The following is a 19,858-nucleotide window of genomic DNA, read 5'->3' as shown; positions in this document are numbered from 1 at the left end:
TCCTGCTCAGCACAATTACTTTGTCCTTTGCTTTTCCTAAGCATTTAAAACTTCTAGATTCTGTTTCAGAGTTAGTCTTTGCAATCTTTGGCTTGCATCTTCCAGTCATGTTGCTGTGTGTGTGTGCATGTGTATGTGGTGTGCAAGAACGTTGAATTCCTTTTAACTCTGACCAGGTAATGGACATTGGCATTTGTGAATCAGATTGTGCATGTTGTGGGAAATACAGACCCACTAACTATTGTTTTGTTCGTATACATCAGCACTGATATAAAGTGGACATACTTATCCTAGACTTTCTGAATTGTCTTCTAAATAACAGCAGCAAATAGTGGAGTTTCCAGAGCTTAGCTACCATAATTTGGGGATGTTTCCTTGAGTCCAAATTGAATTAAAAATAGTTTAAAAGACCATTTTATTTATTTTTAAAGATCCCTAGCTGGAGAGAGCAATTAACTCAAGATTCACAATTAGCCTCACAGCAGTCTGTATTAACCACCCCAACCATCCCAGATTTTTCAGAGGTGGCATAATTCTGAGATTATTTTGCACTCAAAACAGAGAGGCTTATAATAAGTAGCCTCAAACACATTTAAGAGTGTGTGGTTTTACCTTTTCCTTTTTTTTTCTTTTTGTGGTAATGTCTGTTTTCTCTAATGATAATTATCTGGTCTGCAAGCCAAATAAAAACAAATATTAGGAGAGAATGCTTCTTTTCTACCTAGTTACAAAGCTCTCTTTCCTTTGATAAATCTAGAAGTATCTGCTTTGCTTAGCTGGAAATTTTGTTATGGAATTAATTGCATGACACAAAAGAATTAAGATAAATAAAATATTCAAGCTTTGGAGAGAACCATGAAGAAAACGGAAAGGCCCATTCATCACCATTGCTTCCTGGCAGAGTATAATTATTGGCTCTTCCTTATTTACCTTTTGGTTTGGTTTTGTTTTAAAGTAAATGTTCAGTTGCAGAGCATTCCTGCATAATTCAGATACAGGACAAAGCTCAAACCTGGGAACCTTTTCTGTGGCTCTCCAAATATTTCTTATGCAACCTGCTTTTACAGGTTTGAATTACATTCTGTGACACTGTTTTTGTGGTTGAATTAGAAACTTTTTTTTTTTAAGTTAAACCTGTGATAAATAATTGTCACAGTTAGCGCCCTGGTGCAATGCTAATTTGAAGTGACATGTCCATACTGGCCCTCCGTAACATGAAGAAGCCTAACAGGTGTGAGGGGTGTGGCTTCCCATGGGCTCTGTTGAACTTCTAACCAGAGAAAAATAGCAGAAAAAGTGAAATGAACCTTGAATAAAGCTGTCAGCAGTAATTATCTCAGCAACACTTTGTGGGGAGATAAAATAAGCACTGGCGCTTTAATAACCTGAACACACTGCACCCAAGATAGATTCTTCACCCATTTAACATAAACTGCTGAATACCTTCCAAGAGATATTTTCACAAGGCCTAATTAATCAATAACAACAATAACAATTATTAAATATAAATTGTTGGAAGACATGCCTTTGTTTTTATTTTAGCACATGATTTGTTTGGGGTGTTTAAGTAGTTTTGGTAACAGAAGATTTTTTTCCCCATGCTTCTGATTTTGATGAGCCATTATGGTGTGAAATCTCAAGTAGTGTGTAGAAAATTATATTATCTTCTGGGGAGGGATACATTCACAGTTAGAAAATGCTTCGGAGTTTGGTTCTCAGTTACTTTGAGAGGTATTCAGTGCATTGGCCTGGCCCATCTGAAACAGGATAGCATATGGCGATGAGATGAGTGAACCGCACATCATCATATCCCCCCTGTGACATGTGCTTCTTGGAGAGAGAGAAAAATACACAAGAGGTACTTCTTGAGTGCACTGGAAGGACCCAAAGGAAGACTTTAATGAATCTTTATCAGTTCTCCAAGTGTCATCATTTTTGTTTTCATTGAAAGCAGTATTTTTAAAGCATACTTTAATATACTTACAAAATAACTCAAATGACATGTTTGTTTGCCTGACTTGAATGGAATTGTAGACAAGAAAAAGTATGATTTTTCTAAAAATTTCCAGGCTATCGAAGCTAACTGAGCAAAAAACTGATGAGGTTTTGCAACATAAATGACTATTTCTTTCATCACCTTTCTATGCCTTAACTTAGAGTTATGTTTTCAGGTAATCTAGTGCCATCTAGAGATTTTTTTAAAGTTTTTTTTTTATAATTCACCTTTATCATGTTTCTGCATCCAATGAATCAGAGACTTAACAAGCTCACCAGCTTGGTTCACATTTAAAGTGGAGGTAATGTCATTTAAAAAAGCAAACACACAAACTAGGAGTCAATGTATGTTAGTCCTGACTGTATTGTATTCATTAGCTCTGTGATGTGGGGTGCAGATAAAACACTCGTTTTTCTTTCTGTGGAATGGACTGTAGCAGACTGTACCAGGTACATTCTCACTAAATGTATAACAAGGAGTACATGTACCAGAATAAAGTAGTAAAATGGTATACATAGTATTCACAAACTTACAGTTTAGAAAACTATTAACTTCATCAAAGCAGAAACTATTCACCATTAACTGTATCCCTAGCATTCAGCTGAGTTCTTGTCACATAGTAGAAGCTTAGTAACTATTAGTTAAATGAATAATAGTATTTGTACTCTATTTAAAACAAATTTAGTACTATCTCTGTGTTTCCCCAGAATTATATAACTGAATTTTTATCACTAAGTATATATGATTTATATATATATTTATGTAGCTAAATATATATTAAAGCATTTTTTTACATACACTTCTTAACCTCATAACAATTTTATTACTTAGAAACTGCAGAGGAGGGAATTAAGGCACTGAGAAGGCAGGAAAGTTTTCCGAAGCCCTACAGTTACTGGCTGGCAGAGCCAGGATTTCAAATACTGGCAGTGTAACTCTGGAATCCAAGATCATAATTGCTCTGCTTTTATACTTCTCCCAGGAAGCATAGTGACACCTGATTATCAAAGAAATTGCCTTACAGTGACAGATGCTTTTCCAGGAACTTCTTGTTACAGGTGCAGATAATTCGGGAGACACGGAGTTGCAATTTGAGATTCGTTCCTTATTCAGTGGGACACTCCCTCTCCCCCTCACCTTCTAAAACAGCAGGTCCCCTGATCCACTGTACCTGCTGAAGCAGTAGCACTGCCTTTCTTGGGACTACTTCTTCCTCAGAGACAGATGTGATACGCAGGGTGGTGCCCTAGGCAGACTTCCACAGGTGTACGATGGCAGTTTCGATCCCTAGGTATTTGGCTTTCCCCTCAGTTGGATCCAGTTCCTGGGGTCTGGCTTTATTCCCTTTAACCTAGACCTTGGTCTACCCACTTAAGACCTCTGTCTTTAAAATTCCCACTGCCTACTTCTACTCAGCTCCCATATTTCCACATGGTTCTCCTCTCAAGAACTCGCTGACTAAAAGATGTTTATTTCTGGAAGATTTGTACAGGTGTCATGAGGTATGGTTGACTACCAAAAGACACTAGGAATTTTAGAGAGCAAAACATTTTGAGATTGGGGAGGTTATAGAAGCCTTTCAGGAAGAGATCGAACTGAGTTTTGAAGAAATGCTTTTACTTACTTTTCTCATAGGATCTGAACTTACCTATGAAGTGGACAAGTGGAAAGGAATGGGGGCGGGGAGCCAAGCAAGAGGAATGGCATGAACAAAAAGCCTAGGAGTAGACAAGGACAAACCATGTTTTGGATTGATGAGCAAACAGACCTGAACAGAGCATAAAAAAGTAGTGGAGGTTAATAGCTGGGGAGGTGGGCCAGGTTATGGCCTTGAAAAACTTGTCCAGAGTGAGAGGAAAAACTTGGAAATCATCTAGTCCATTTTTTTTATTTTCAACTTTACAGGTGATAAAACAGAGAGAACAGAGTTGACCACGGTCACACAATGAATAAGAGGCAGATTTAGGATTTTGAGCCAGGTCCTTTTTTTTTTAAGCACAGTGTTTTTGTATTGGGCCAGCGATATTTTTACACACATGAAATCATATCACAGGCAGCACTGATGGGAGAAAATCGTAAATTGGCACCATGCAGCCTTAAGACATAAAAGTGCAATAGATTTTTCTTATTTTGCTTTAATAGTGATGACATAAGAGAAGTAAGTTGTACAGGCTGGATAGTGTCTTTAAGCTGAAAGTTCTCAGTAGGTTTAACTGGTTTCCCAAACTCACTGCAGCAGATAGGAGCACCCCTTTCCCCTGCCCCCCAATAACCTGTTTTTCTCAATCTCTCAATCTTAAGTTCATTTGATAGGAGTTATGTGGGAAATTTGTAGCAAGTTTTACCTTTGAGTATCACTGCTAACATATTCTTTTAAAAATTTCATTTATAAGCAGATAGTAAATATCATAGATGGGCTATTAAAAACACCGAGAGCCAAAATATATCTTAGGAGAATGTCATACAAGCTCTTGAGAAGAGGTAAGAAAACCCTAAGTAAGCATATTTGGTTCACTTAGGAAGACAGTGTTTTACTACATGTTGGTCAACATCTGTGTATCTTTGGTGTGAAAAATAGTAAGTAATACATTTGGTTGTTCTGAGTATGTTTCAGAGCACATTCTGATTAAGTTAAAAGTAGTTAACGTAAGGTGTTGTGAAACACCTACCAATAAACATGTAACTGATAGCAGTCCTGTCTTCTAGGCTTAAATTCTTAAAGACTGAAATAACTGGGGATTGCCTCTGAAAACACCTATATCAAAATCCTTCTTTCTGGCAAAGAGCCAGAAATGAAGTGTTGTGTGGTATAGTTTTTTGTTTGTTTATTTTGAAATTAATTAAGTTCACTATGCTAGACACTTTCCACTTATCTCTTTAATGATGTCAACAAAGATATAATTCTAATTTCTCAGATGAGGAAACTGAGGTCTTATGAGGTCAAGTAGTTTACCTAGGAAATGACATTAAGTATCATATCAAAGCCAGGATCCAAGTGCCTGATGTATATGGGAACTTAATATATGTTTATTGAATGATTATTTATAGACTCTGAGTAGCTATATGGTTAATATTACTAGCTCTAAATCTTACTAGCTCTGTAACTAGCTCTAAATTATGAAGTAATAGAAAGGCAAGGTCAAGAGAATTCTGCACGTGTTTCAATTTACTTTTTCCCCCTCGCCAGCCTTTTGGGTTCAAAGGAATGTATTTAATGTTCTTTTCCTTCTACTGCCCTCCACTAGGAGGTGCTCATAAGCAATTAGATGACAAAGCAGTAGAGACAGGAACTGAGAAACAAGTGCCACTTTTTATTCACAGCATAGATATTTGGCCTCTGTGCAAAATACTTGACTTTAAAACAGAGCTCTTGATTCCACTGAAAATAGCTTCATTGATTTAAAGTTGCCTTGACTAAATGGTTATAGGAGAAACTGTGCTATTAGGCAACATTAGCCTGGTCTAAGTAACAGGACTATATTTCTTATATAACTTAATGCTCTTCAGCAGTACTCTAGTATTCTGAAGTACTCCAGGAGCTTGTCTAGTGTATGTCCTAGAATAATAAAATCCAAGAATGTTGTTATTTTCTATGTATTTAGTTTCTAAAAGAACATGTTTAGAAATTTTGCTAATTATGTTACAGTGGGCAACTCTTTGTCTCCCTATGGTGTAATATGGCCTAGAGGCTGGGATGCAATAGAAGATTAAAAAGAAAAAAAAGTCTTTAGTGTTGAATAACCTCTTTTTGATGGAAAGAACTCAAGATAATGTTGGACCACTGCAAGGAAGCATGAAGGTGGGCATTAGAACATGGAAAAGTAGCATCAGGTGATTCTCCTTGTGATTTCAAGAATCCCAGCAGATTAAAAGAAAGAACAAAAAAAATCAGAAGCATTTTAAATTATTTTAATTTTTTTCCTAAAATTTTTTTTTAGAAATTTAAGATAATTAAACAAAGAGAATAATTAGTATTTTGCAACAAACTGTATCATTGAAGAACATAGTTAAGGTTATTTACCAGGAAGACTTAGGTTAGGAGTTAAGAGAACATGCTTGTGCTATCATTAAGCAGCTGTGTGACTTGGGACAAACAATTTGACCTCTGTGCATCTCAGGTTCCAGACACAGTGAGGAGAAACTGCCTTTCATTTGAAATCTGTTGAGGGTGGCAGGGCTACTGGTAGAAGAAGGTGAAGATAGGCTGAAAACTTTTTTCTGGAGATTCTCATTTACCAGCTTGGAATGGAGTAGGGCAACAGTACTTAACTCAGCTAAGGCTTCAAGATACGGGTCTCCGGATTGGGATACCAGCAATTGAAGAATTCTACGTACCCATCTAGTGCTAATATTAATCTTATGAGTCTACAGTGAAACCGTCTCTAGCAACCTTCTTGTTTCCTCCAACTCTGCTTGCTTGTACAATGGCATTGATATTTATGTACACAGCAGAAAGCCTCAGAATTTGTTGCGGTTGGTGTTTATTTCATTAAACCTTACCGGAGGTGCCAAATCAATTGAGGACTAAGACATAGCAAGGCCAGGCAGAGGACACAGTTTTTAAGCTATTTACACAAGAGTTTTGTAGATAATTAATCTGACCTACACATCTATAACATTTTATTGGTTCCAGATTATTAGTCACTTCCTTTTTAACAGTGTGCTTTTTTATGAGGGGACTAAACTGCTCTTTAACCTTGCTACAAGAATGTGGCAATGGGCTAGTCCAGACAAGTGGATATGCACTTGGTAACTAACATTCTTAATAAGCTTGCTTCAACCTGCCACAAATTAAAGCTCTGTGATTTTTCCAGCACATATGCGATTTAAAAAAAATTGGGATTGTGAATAAATAAGCTTTTTTGATTTGCACTGCAGTTGGTAGTAAATGAAACTTCAGCCTCATGACTCAGTTTGTCTTAAAATGACTTAATAATCTGTCTAGCTGAACAGTGAGCATCTGAAACTTTAGAGGTGATCTAGCAGTCATCTTAAGGGCTCTTTTTACTCATCAGAGACTTTGTGTTAGTCAGATATTTGATGTAGTTGAACACTGCGTGGCCTTTGGAGTTTAATCTGGTTCACCACTTAGTAGCTGATTGATTTTAGAGAGGAACATATTAATCTTCCTCTCAGGCTATTTTATGATCGACGCAATCATGATTATCTTTAATTGTCAGGATTGTCATGTATAGTAGCAATTAATACTAGTTCCTAACAAATTGAGTAGCTGTTTTAATTAATCTAAAGAAAATAATGACTGTTTATCAGACCATAGGACAATGTATAGTAGGACTTTAATAGCGGTGTGATTGAATGCTTTTTAAATGACTCTACACTAAAACTGCCAAAGTTGGAATTTTGGATAACTACTCAGTATCTGTGTGACCTTAGACAAGCTGCTGCTTTTTTTTTTTTGGTAAAGATTTTATTTATTTTTTTATGGTGAGGGGGAGGGAGGGAGAAAGAGAGGGAGAGAAACGCCAATCAGTTGTCTCTTGTATGCGCCCTGACCAGGAACCAAAACTGCAACCCAGGCACATGTCCTGACTGGGAATGAAACCAGTGACCTTTTGCTTTGCAGGATGATGACCAAAAAGACTGAACTGCACTGTTCAGGGCTAGGCAAGCTTCTTCATCTGTGTAAGGCTGAGTATCCTCATCTTTAAAGTGGGAATTAATAGTAATAAAACCTATCTGGCAGAGTTATTGCGAGCATGAAGTAGCATAATGCATATAAAACACTTTGCATAATACCAATACATACTGAATTTTCAATAATAGGAATTATTAAAATATTTTGAAAACTGCCTAGTGGTTTCATGGATATTTGTATAATCGGTTCAAAACTTATGAAATTATACTCTTCAAAATATAGTCCATTGTAGATCAATTATGCCTCAGTAGAGCAACACTTAGTGGGGTGTGTGTGTAGTGTAGGTGTGTCTGTCTGTCTATCCATCTTCTTTCTACTGCAATGATTGTGTTTAATGCTGGTGCCCAGTAACATTCCCAAACCTGGATGGAATTGTGCTGGTGCCTTTTCAGAATGATCACAAGCTTGAAATAGGTTTTTAAATTTTTATATAGGTGTTCTTTTTAAAACACAAGGGAATTATATTTTCCAAACTGATTTTTAAAAGATACAAATAGTAAAGCTGTAGTGTGAGAATTGTTGGGTTGCGATACTAAGTGTGTCACATGTAGTGCAAGGATCCTGCAGGTGAATGAACTGAATCTTCTTAGTGACGTATTAAGATTTCAGTCCATTACAGTTGGAAGGGATCCGAAAGCTCATTCGTATGGGCTGCTCTCATATTTTACGAGAGTATATGACATAGTCTGTCTCAAAAAAGCCCAGCCATTGTACATATAATGAGAACAGTTTATGCATTGATGTAACCTGGCAGCCAAGAAGAGTGGATTGGAATGTGCATGTGTGAGCAATGATGACTTTGCTATACTAGTCAGTGGGGGCTCTAGAGACCATCGAGTGAGCATGTGTACTGTGTGGCTGTTATATTCAAAATGACTGAGTGAGTAGAGCAACAACTCTACATCAAATTTTGCATTAAGCTTGAACATTGCTCCATGGAAACTATTTCAGTGATTCAGAATGCTGCTGCTATGGGCAAGTGGTGTTTGGCAGCTTCATCACGACCATGTGCCTGCTCATGCATCACATCTCATGCAGAGTTTTCTGGTGAAACCTCAAATCACCCAGGTAACTCAGTCCGTCTACAACCCAGGTATTTGGTGCTATGTGAATTCTAGCTTTTCCTAAAAACTAAAATCACCTTCAAAAGGGAAGAGATTTCAGACTATGGATGAGATTCAGGAAAACACATCAGGGCAACTGATGGCAATTAGGAGAACTGTAGGAGGTTTCAAGGTGCTACTTTGAAGGGGATTCAGGTGTCATTGTCCTGTGTACAATGTTTCTTGTATCTTCTTCAATAAATCTTTGTATTTTTCATATTACATGGCTGGATACCTCCTGAACAGGAGGTATGTAAGGCTCTGGATGACTGGCCCAAGGTCCCATAACTCAGTCTCCTAAATTCTAGTCCAGTACTAAGTCTTAGCCTTTGTCATCAGCAATAAGGAAGAAAGACAGGCTGCAAGTATGTATTTGGAAAAGGGCTAAAATTTGGCTAGAATATAAAAAACTAACTCATATTTTTAAAGAAAGCATTATTAAGAGGGGCTTTCTAAACACCGTTAGGGATTATCTTTTCTTTTTATTTCATAAAAATATATATGCTGGTGCTGTATATATTTTGGTGCTTTTGTTCTTTGCACAAATGGTATCTTATTGTATGCATTATTCAGTAATTTGGTTTTCCCACATGATGTGACATCTTTTAGGTCTTTGTCTCAGTCTCTTGGCTTGCCTTTTGCACAACAGTTGCTGTGGCAACCAGCTGTTCCCAGGTGTAACTTGACAGCTTTCCCACAATTCTACCTTATGTCTTCCTTTCTGCCCCAGGTATTCTGGTACACCAGTAAGCCTAGAAATGCCAAGGAATTAACCTGTGGAGCAGTCCTTGACCACTGGAAGGTGGAAGCCAGTGAATCAGTAGTTCGTACTTCCAAGGCTCAGGCACTCAATTCTATGTGGTACACTCTAAATCAGCAATTTCCAACCAGTGTGCCGCAAGAGGCATGCTTGTGTGCCATAAGAATTTTTAAAACATGCCATACCATATTATTTAGTCAGGGCCACTTACCTCTTTTTCCTTAGATTGTCCAATAAAAATGGCAACATCCAAAGCAACAATTGCTGTTCGGTATAAAAGAATCAAAATTATACCTAAATTTCTAAATTTGGTCAGATTGGCCAAAATATATTTTTTGGTGTGCTGCAGAATTTTAGTCATTAGCTTCTGTGTGCCATGAGATGAAAAAGGTTGAAAATCACTGCACTACATGGTGTCTCTGGGGTCCCCAATTAAACTGCATCCCAACTGTCACAGTAGTTATCGACTCAACAACACAACACTGGTACGGCTTTCCCTACTTCTCAGTCCCCCAACTCCTAATCCCAGAAATCACTTACCAAGATAAATTTCCTGAATGCAATCCATTGTCTCAAGTTTTTGGTGGAACCCAAGCTGAAACACTAAATTAAAAATATTGTTTAAAAAATCTGTGTATAGCCCTGGCTGGTGTGGCCTAGTGGACTGAGTGCTGGACTGGGAACCAAAAGATTACCAGTTCGATTCCTAGTCAGGGCACATGCCTGGGTCATGGGTCAGGTCCCCTGTTGGGGGCATGTGAGAGGCAACTGATCAATGTATCTCTCACACATCAGTGTTTCCCTCTGTTCTCCTCTCTCTAACAAAAATAAAGATAAAAATAAAATAAAATAAATCTGTATTGATCTACTTTAGTAGTTCTCAAAACGTGGACTGGAGACTTAGTCCCAGAGACAATTTCTGAGGGTCCCCAAGGTCAAAACTATTTCCATAATTGATAGGGGAACCATAGAATTAAAGATGTTAGCCTTAGTTGATAGGCTTAAGTGTTTAATGCATGTGGAAAGCTGTTTTTCCAGGAACTGGAATTGGGATAATCTTAATACTGTACTAATGACTTGTGAGAGATAGCCAGTGATTAATTATGATGGTTTATAGAAGTTGTCTTTTGTACATTGTCCTAATATTTCATTTTATTTTGTTTATAAAGAAAATATATGCTCTTTTAATTACATGAGGGGAAACATTGAGAAGATTCTGAAGCTTCATAAAACAGTGTGTTCTGGGGGTGTCACAGTTGTTTCAAATAATTGCCATAGTTTATGAAAATTAGTTTTATCTGTACACATTGTATAGCTTCAGCTATTCACAACTGTATTTGAATTGTGAATTTGAGGGGGAAAATCATCAAAGATCTCCAAAGAGCTTTTGTTTATATGGATTGTATCTATTTTGTCCTTCAAAATTTTACTGAGAAAAAAGTGTTTATTTAAGATAACAATAAATTCATTACATATTAATATAAATAGCATTTTTTGTAAATAGTATTTTTCCAAAAAATAAAACTAGTGAGTGAATGACATTTTACACTTTTAGAAATCTCCTTAATGTCTGGGTTCATAGAAGACATCCAGATTCTGATATCTTCTTTTTTTTTTTAAATTTATTTATTTTTAGAGAGAGTAGGAGGGAGAAAGAGAGGGAGAGAAACATCAGTATATGGTTGCCTTTCACACACTCCACAATGGGGACCTGGCCCACAACCTAGGCATGTTCCCCGACTGGGAATCCAACCGGCGACCCTTTGGTTCCCAGACCAGCATTCAGTCCACTGAGCCACACCAGCCAGGGCAGATTCTGATATCTTCTTCATTCAACCTGTTGCAATATTGATTTGGTCAAAAATTTTGTTTAGTTTATTTTGTGTAAAATTAAAGATGCATTTTCCTTTTCATCAGTGACTTTATTGATTTGGATATTTTGAGTATGTCAGATATTTCCTGCATGATATAACATTGATTGTTCTCAGTTAACATCTCATTTGATCCCTATCAACTCCAAATAGTCTACCCAACCACTGAACATCATCCAGCAAGAAATGTCCAGCAAAATTTTGCAAACCACTTTTGACCATGTGATGAGTTACAGCACCTTCTCCATACACTGCACAATCTTTTTTTGCACTTCAGTTGTGTTTTTACCTTTCTTGAAATAACAAAGCATTATATGCCAGAAATGTTACGTATTTTCTTCCATCTTAAGTGTTAAAATGACTGCACAAAAATTCACCAATTTTGATTAAGACTTTTTAAATGCACGCTGATATGACAGCTGTCACAGTAAAATGTAACAAAATCGTTTCGGATGAAGTTAAAAGACATCTAAGTGCTACCAGAAGCATCTTACAGAAAAAAAAACAAACAAACTTTTAGGCCAACCCAATCTATTATTTTGGTTGAAATATAAGAAGAAAATCTGACCTTACACAGATTTGTAGTTGGAAATGGAGGAATATTTTAGTAGACATTTTGGGTATTTGTGGGTATTCTTCAGTACTAAATCAGAACTCAACAAGTGATTGTTTTTTCCATTTTTTTATTAATATTTTATTGTTCTACGACAGTTTTCCCCACTTCTTCTCCCCCGCCCAGCCCACCCTCTGTTCCCACAGTCAGTCCTCACCCTGTTGTCCGTGTCCCTGGGTCGTTCATACATGTTCCTGGACTACTCCCTTCCCCTTCTTTCCACCTCTATTTCCCTCAGCCTCCCCTCTGGTTGCTGTCAGTTTTCTAAAGAGTAGTTTCAATGTAGTGTCTAGACCTATAGCAATATAATGTTTTTGTACTTTGTTACAGTAAAATCCATTGGTTTGCTTCATACTTGGAATAAATCTTTTATCCTTGACATTATGCATTCACCATTGATTTGGAAAGTATCAATCCACTGAGTTACTACATTTTCTAATGTTAACATATTTCATTATATAATATCGAAGAATCGTATCTGTTAATATACCACTGACCTCATTAGAAAATCTTTTAGCATCAGAAGCTATTGAGCTCGTGCTGCCTGATACTTTTCCAAAATTTTAAACTTTACTTGAAAACTCAAATTTTGTCATTGGCAATTAATACTGTCAGAGTTGTTCCTTGAAGTAACAGACTTGCTTTGTTCTTTTTGGAGGGCAGTCGTGTCAGATACCTAAACCCAGGTGACCGTATTTGTCTGCCAGTCATTTAAGTACTACTAGTGTTCCATGAAAAAAGTATCTGGTTCCACACAAAACTCAAAAGTAAGAGCTTTTTCTCCAACACAATTATTAAACTTAGAATATGCTTTATGCATGGTCCCATTTGTCACATAGAATATTAAAAGAAGTATATGTAAGAGTGAAGTTTTGTTAAAAGTAATAATTTTTACTGATTCAACAGGGACATTCTTAAGTGAAGTGGGCATTTTAAAGTGAATAAATGGCCCTGGCTGGTATAGCTCAGTGGATTGAGCGCGAGCCTACGAACCAAGGGATCGCGGTTTGATTCCCAGTCCAGGGCACATGCCTGGGTTGCAGGCCAGTTCCCGGCAGGGGACACATGAGAGGCAACCATACATTGATATTTCTCTCCCTCTCTCCTTCCCTTACCCTCTAAAGATAAATAAATAAAATCTTAAAAAAATAAAGTGAATAAATGGCACTGGAGACTTTAGCATTGTTTAATGTCACTACCTTGATTTGCAGTGAGGTACCAGCAGTTTTGCCTATCGTTGCTTTTTCACCATTAGTGTAAAAAGCACAATGAAAAAGTCATACATTTAAGTATTATTATGAAAACTATTTATTTTGACATTGTGGTTGTGGACCACAGTGCCCCTAAGAGGACCTCAAGAATCCTGTGACTATAGACCACACTTTGAGAATCGTTGGCATGATTAATATGTTTCTAAGAAAATACTAGATACTTTCTATAAGAAGAAAATAGTGCATCTGATAGATTGCTTATCTCCATTTTGTTTAATTCTTTTTCTAGATTCTTAATCTGTTGTTTGACTTGGAATTTGGGCTGTGTTTCTTTGTCGCCTCATTTTGGCAGCCTACCTGTATGTGTTTGTATCTATTAGGTTGAGCTGCTATGACTCCCTGGCTTGGTATTGTGCGTAATGTAGTAGGTGTCCTGTGGGGTCCAGTGGCACAGCCTCCCATAAGGTGTGCCCTTCATGTGGGTTGAGTGCACTCTCCTCTTGTAGCTGAGTCTTGGTTGCTGTTGCCAGGTCAATGAGAGGGTTCTACCCAGGATATTCAGTTGCAAGGATTGGCTGTGACCACTGACCACCAAAGTCTGCCCTCCATGGAGGATCAGCTGTGCAGGGGCAGGGCGGTGGTGCTCCAGTGTGGTCTATAGTGATCCACTGGGTGTGGAGACCCTAGCATTTCCCAGGTGGTACAGGTCAAGGTCAGCCCCCACTTGTGCTTTGCCTGGGGCCATCCTGCCTGAGCTTCAGAGCAATCTGAAATGGCTGTGAAGGATATACTTATTGAAATAAAGAACCATTTCCAGGGAAGCAATGGTGGAGCACATAAAGCCCAGATCAATCATTTGGAGCATAACAAAGCAAAAAAACAACCAATCAGAACATTAGGAAGAAAAAAGAATCCAAGAAAAGGGGGATAGTATAAACAGACTCTGGGACAATTTCTAGCATTCTAGCATTCACATCATAGGGATGCAGAAAGGAGAAGAGAGAGCAAGAAATTAGAAATCTGTCTGAAAAAATAATGAAAGAAAACGTCCCTGATTTGGTGAAGGAAATAGACATGCAAGTTCAGGAAGCACAGAAAGTCCCAAACAAGGTGATACAAAGAAGCCCACTCCAAGACACATCATAATTAAACTGCCAAAGGTTAAAAATAAAGACAGTTTTAAAAGAAGCCAGAAAAACAGTTAGTTACCTACAGGGGAGTTCCCATAAGACTGTCAGCTGATTTCTTTAAAGAAACTTTGCAAGCAACAAGGAATTGGCAAGAAACACTCCACGTCATGAAAAGCAAGGACCTACAGCCAAGATTGCTCTACCCAGCAAAGCCATCATTTAGAATTGAAGGGCAGATATGGAGCTTCCCAGACAAGAAAAAAACTAAAGGAGTTCATCACCACCAAGCCATTATTATATGAAATGTTAAAGGGACTTATTAAGAAAAAGATCAAAACTGTGAACAATAAAATGGCAATAAAAACATACCTATCAATAATTGAATCTAAAAAACAAACTAAGCAAAGAGAGGAACCGTGACAGAATAATGGATACAGAGAGCATTTTGATGGTTGCCAGATGGGAGGGCAGTGTAGGGGAAATGGTGAAGAGGTGAGGGGATTGAGAAGCACCGATAGGTAGTTACAGAACAGCCATGGGGATGTAAAGTATAGTACAGGACATGGAGTAGCCATGGAACTTACTCATGTGCCCATGGACGTGAACAGTGGTGTGAGATTACCAGGGGGAGTGGGGGTGCTGGGTGGAAGAAGGCAAAAAGGAGAAAAATTGGGGCAACTGTAATAGCATAGTCAAAAAATATAATTTTAAAAAAAGAAAACAAAAAAACTTCGAACAGATTTTAAGAGTATTTACTAACATGGAATATCTGCACTGTGGCAAATGTATTCTCCTTTAAGCCATCCGCATGGAAAGCCTATTAGGAAAGATAATGTGTTTATAGAGGAAGAAACTGAGGTTTGGGATCCAATCTATTAATTAGAGAAAATAGAATAGTGGCTAACAGAAATAATTTTTTACTCAGGAAATTCTGACTTTGAAAGTTCTTGCTTTTAAGAGAATCAGAAAACAAGTCACAAACTGGAAGAAAATGTCTACAAAAGATACATTTGATAAGGGACTATTTTCTAAAATGTGGAAAGAACTCTTAAAACTTAGTAGTAAGAAAACGAATAACCCTATTAAAAATGAGTTAAAGACCTTAACAGACACCTCACCAAAGAAGACATACAGATGGAAAGTAATGACGTGAAAAGATGTTATAAATCATGTATCATCAGGGAAATGCAAATTAAAACAAGCAGATACTACTACATATTTATTAGAATGGCTAAAATTTAAAACACTGACACCACCAAATGGTGGTGAAGATTTGGAGCAACTGGAACTCTCATTCATTGCTGATGAAAATGCAAAATGGTGCACAACTTTGGAAGACGGTTTGGCAGTTTCTTACAAAACTAAACATACTCTTACCATGTGATTTAGCAGTTATACCCCCTTGGAATTTGTCCAAGAAGTTGAAAACTTATGTTCATTTTTTTAAAAAAAAAACCTATATACAGATGTTTGGAGAAGCTTTATTCATAACTGTCGTAACCTGGAAGCAACGAAGATGTCCTTCATTAGGTGAATGAAAAAATAAACTGTGGTACATCCAGAAAATGGAATATTATTCAGCACTAAAAGGAAATGAGCTCTCAAGAAGTACTACTTGCTGCTTGATTCCAACTATATGACATTGTGAAAAAGGCAAAACCATGGAAGACGGTGAAAAGGTCCAGGGTGGTGGCAGATAGAGATGAGTAGGCAGAACACAGAGGATTTTTAAGGCAGCGAAAATACTCTGTATGATACCAAATGATGGATAAATGTCATTATACCTTTTTCAAGCATATAAAATGTAAAATAGCAGTAGTGAATCCTAATGTAAACCATGGACTTTGAGTAAATATAATATGGCAGTGTAGGTTCATCTTTGGTTAAAAATTGCACCCTCTGGTGAGTAGTGTTGGTAATGGAAGAGACTGAATATGTGGGGGCAAAGGATATGGAAGAAATGTCTGTGTTTTCCCCTGTTTTGTTGTAAACCTAAAGTTACTCTAAAAATCGTGCGTGTGTAAAACAAACTCCTATGCTGTCAAACAGACCCGTTATATATAAATAAAATTAGTTTTATTGTTGAATGGTATAGGAATCTGTCAGTGTAGTCAGTGAAATTTTAGGCATGAAAGTTCTACTTTCCCCCGTCCCTAAGCATCCAGAAGATCGCACCCCCGAAGGTGCAGCATTTAAGGGTATAGGATTAAATAATAAAATAAAAGGATCTTGCCTCTACTTTATTTCTAATTTGTGAACCTAGTTTGAACCTCTACACATGTGGTGATTGAAAGTCAGAGAATTACCGTCCAACATGGCCCAAAAAACTGAATAAAACCTCTACATAGATTTTGAAAATGAGCCATAGTCTTTCTTTATATTAAGTTAAAGCAATCTTGTGATTGAAAGACTATAATTATGTATAATGTAAAGTATGTAAATATAAAGTTTAAAGGATAACCCTCTTCAACTATAAAGTCAAACAAACCTGCAGCCCTAATCTTTTGTTGTTGGGTTGGGTTTTTTTTGGTCCAGATAATAGTATCGATGCTTTACAATGACATAACCAGTTAGTTTCATTTTCATGATCTCATTGGATCGTCATACCAGCTTTCTGAGGGAGATAGAACAAATTGTGTTACCATATTTTGTACATTAAGGACAGCATTTTCTAAGAAAACTGAAGAACAGAAATGTCAAGTGATTTAGCCCATAGGTATTGGTCAACTGAATGATTTAGACAGTCTTAAACCTCATCCTTCTGACTTTAACTTTTATATAAGTTTAGGTGATGAAACCCAGTAAACCTTTATTTTAGCCCTAAATTCTTAAAATCATCTGAGTTACTATTGCCCTTTTCAAGGGCTCCCCAGCCCTACAGGGACTGCCTCAAAAAAGATACAACCCTATCTTTACTCACTTGCATTCCTTTTTCTGTACCTGTTCCTATGTGCATCTCTTGTCTCCCCGACTGATATATATGAACCGTTAGGACTGACACTGTGCTTTATGTGTAATCAACACTGGGCACATAGTCAGTCACTCACAAATTCCTGACCTTTCAATGTCCCTGGTGCGTTGTGATTACTAGGATCAGAAATAGCGGGGCAGAGGCTCGCTTTGTCAGTTGTAGACCAGGGAGAAACTGCTAACCACTCTACTCCCCTCTTATCATCAGGAATGATTAGTAGTAGCTATGCTTAATGTTGGTAACTGTAGGGACAAGCCCAAGGAGAGCCAGCCATTTGTAGAACCATGTGTTTCTTTCAATGAGCACTTTCCTCCCTCTCCTCCCGTGACTGAGCGTCTGCAGAGATAGTCACAGTGGGGAGTTAATCACCCTTTCTTTTCTTCAGGTCCTAAAAATGATCATTGGAATGGTAACAGCTCTTCTGCCTATGTTAGTATAGTTTCAAAGCCAGCTTTTATGTACTTTATTGCATTTAATCCTTTCAAAAATACACTGAGGAAATTAGGGCAGGGGTTACCACCCTAATTCATAAATGAGGGAATTGAGAAGTGACTTTCCCAAGATCAGGAAGCTAGGCAGTACTTGCCCCGAGATTTTTCTGCCTTTTGGCCCAGGTCTCTTTCCATTGTACTACGCTGCTTCTGATTGTCAGTGAAGTTTGCAGTCATTATTATTTCATTACCAGAGGATTGTTTGGTGGGGGTGGAGGACTTTTTTTAATGAAAAATATTGTGAAGGTAATTCTTTTGATCCTACTTAGTTTTGATTTTATTTGTACTGAAATAAATTGAGGTAATTATGACAATTGTGTTGTTGAATATGACAGTAGAAATGACAGAATCAGTTCCTTTTTTGCTTTTATAAAATAGTTATTCAGGTCTTCTAGCATTTTAAAAGTACAATGCCAAAACATTGTAGATGCAGAAACAAACAAACAAAACCTGTATTTAGACTAAATGAAAAATAACAACACTTCCACCGGCCAAGTGGCTCAGTTGGTTAGAGCATTGTTCCACACATGAAAAGTGTGTGGGTTTGAGTCCCAGTCCAGACACATACCTGGGTTGTGGATTCAGTCCCTGGTCAGGGTGTTAGGAGGACACCAGTAGATGTTTCTCTTTTCATATCGATGTCTCTCTTAGTATAATCTTTGTGACAGCACACGATAGAAAATACTAGGGTATTTATTTGACATTTTAATATTTGTCTTTAGATAATTAGCTTGATTATAATACATGTTTGAAATGTTATGACCCTGCCACTATTGTGTCTTTGGCTGCTCCCTATGAATTTACAAACATTTGGGTTTCCTCAGATGTCAGTTTAAATCACAACTCCTCAGAAGTTACTAATGGATATTTTCAGAGTGCTATTAGATACCCTACTTTATTTCTAATAATAATATGAGAAACTTTACTTTATGTAATTGTTAACATTAAATACACATGTTTAATGTCATGAATAGCAAAAACACCTCTTTGGCTATTTAATATTGTTTCAGTTATTCTGTGTAGACTGAAGTAACATGCACTCACATTTCCTCATATTTGCCCAAATTTAATTTAATTTAAACTTCAAAATAGTTATTTAATTTGTGACCCACTATAAACTTTAATAGAAGTAAATATATATTGCTTTGTTTGGACTAAACTAGGCAGATTCTTTGGATAGTGTTTTAGATCACAGTGATAATAAAAACAGTAAACAATGTATGATATATACTGTACTAGGTACTTTATATACACTATAGATTCATAAGCTATAATAGTGATCTGAGGTTGTGAATTAATATTGACTAAAGCATAAATGACATATAGGTGGAAACATATTTTAAATGCTTTCAGCAAACACTCTTTCCAGGTACCCTCCAAAAAAATTTATAGAGCCCTGTGAGTTAGGAAACTAAGGTATTATTCCACTAATCAGAAAGGTAACAGGCATGTCAGGGGGAAGAAGATGTATATGATAGCTTTGTTTTAGGCTTATTGCCTGTTCTTGAGTAAATAATAAATAGCCTTGACTATTGTAACATCTGTATATGGAAAAATTTCAAATTTTCATAGCCTTACTGGTAATGTAATGTCTGAGCTACGAAAGTGATCTTTCTAATGCAGCTTCAGACATAGTAATTTAAGAAAAAGATTCCCCCAAATAAAATCCTTTTGTGAAATACGGCATTGTGTTTATGAATGATGATGTTTCCTTTTTGCAGATGTGTCTTGCTGAATCAGGACTCTCTTATCCCTGCCATCGACTGACAGTGGGAAGAAGATCCTCACCTGCCCAGACCCGGGAGCAGTCTGAGGAGGTGAGCCTCTCTGCCAGCTTTTCAATGAGTAGAAAACCTATCTTCTACCCACCTGCCTACTTCCTGTTCTTTTTTTATTTGCTGCAGCATTGAGTAGAAAAAATTAATGTAGTGTGAATAAAGTCTCAGTAAATTCTTTAAGGCAGAAAGTTTCCATGCAAGGTTATTGCTAATGTGGTCTTTCTTGTTCTAAAAGTTTCATGTTGTATCAGATGAAATGCGGATGAAATGATTTTTTA

General features: G+C 37.1%; 1 protein-coding gene across 1 annotated transcript in view; it reads left to right on the top strand.

Moving 5' to 3' along the window:
• Window positions 1–19,858, top strand: part of FAF1 (Fas associated factor 1) — a 410,524-nt gene that overhangs the window by 241,087 nt on the left and 149,579 nt on the right. Inside the window, exon 9 of the mRNA XM_053655563.1 lies at window positions 19,524–19,619. Coding sequence (XP_053511538.1) covers window positions 19,524–19,619 — 96 coding nt within the window. The remainder of the gene's footprint in view (window positions 1–19,523; window positions 19,620–19,858) is intronic.

Source organism: Artibeus jamaicensis, unplaced genomic scaffold, assembly GCF_021234435.1.
Source record: "Artibeus jamaicensis isolate MK-2021 breed Jamaican fruit bat unplaced genomic scaffold, CSHL_Jam_final scaffold_1019, whole genome shotgun sequence".
NCBI lineage: Eukaryota > Metazoa > Chordata > Mammalia > Chiroptera > Phyllostomidae > Artibeus > Artibeus jamaicensis.
This window is presented reverse-complemented; position numbering and strand designations above follow the sequence as displayed.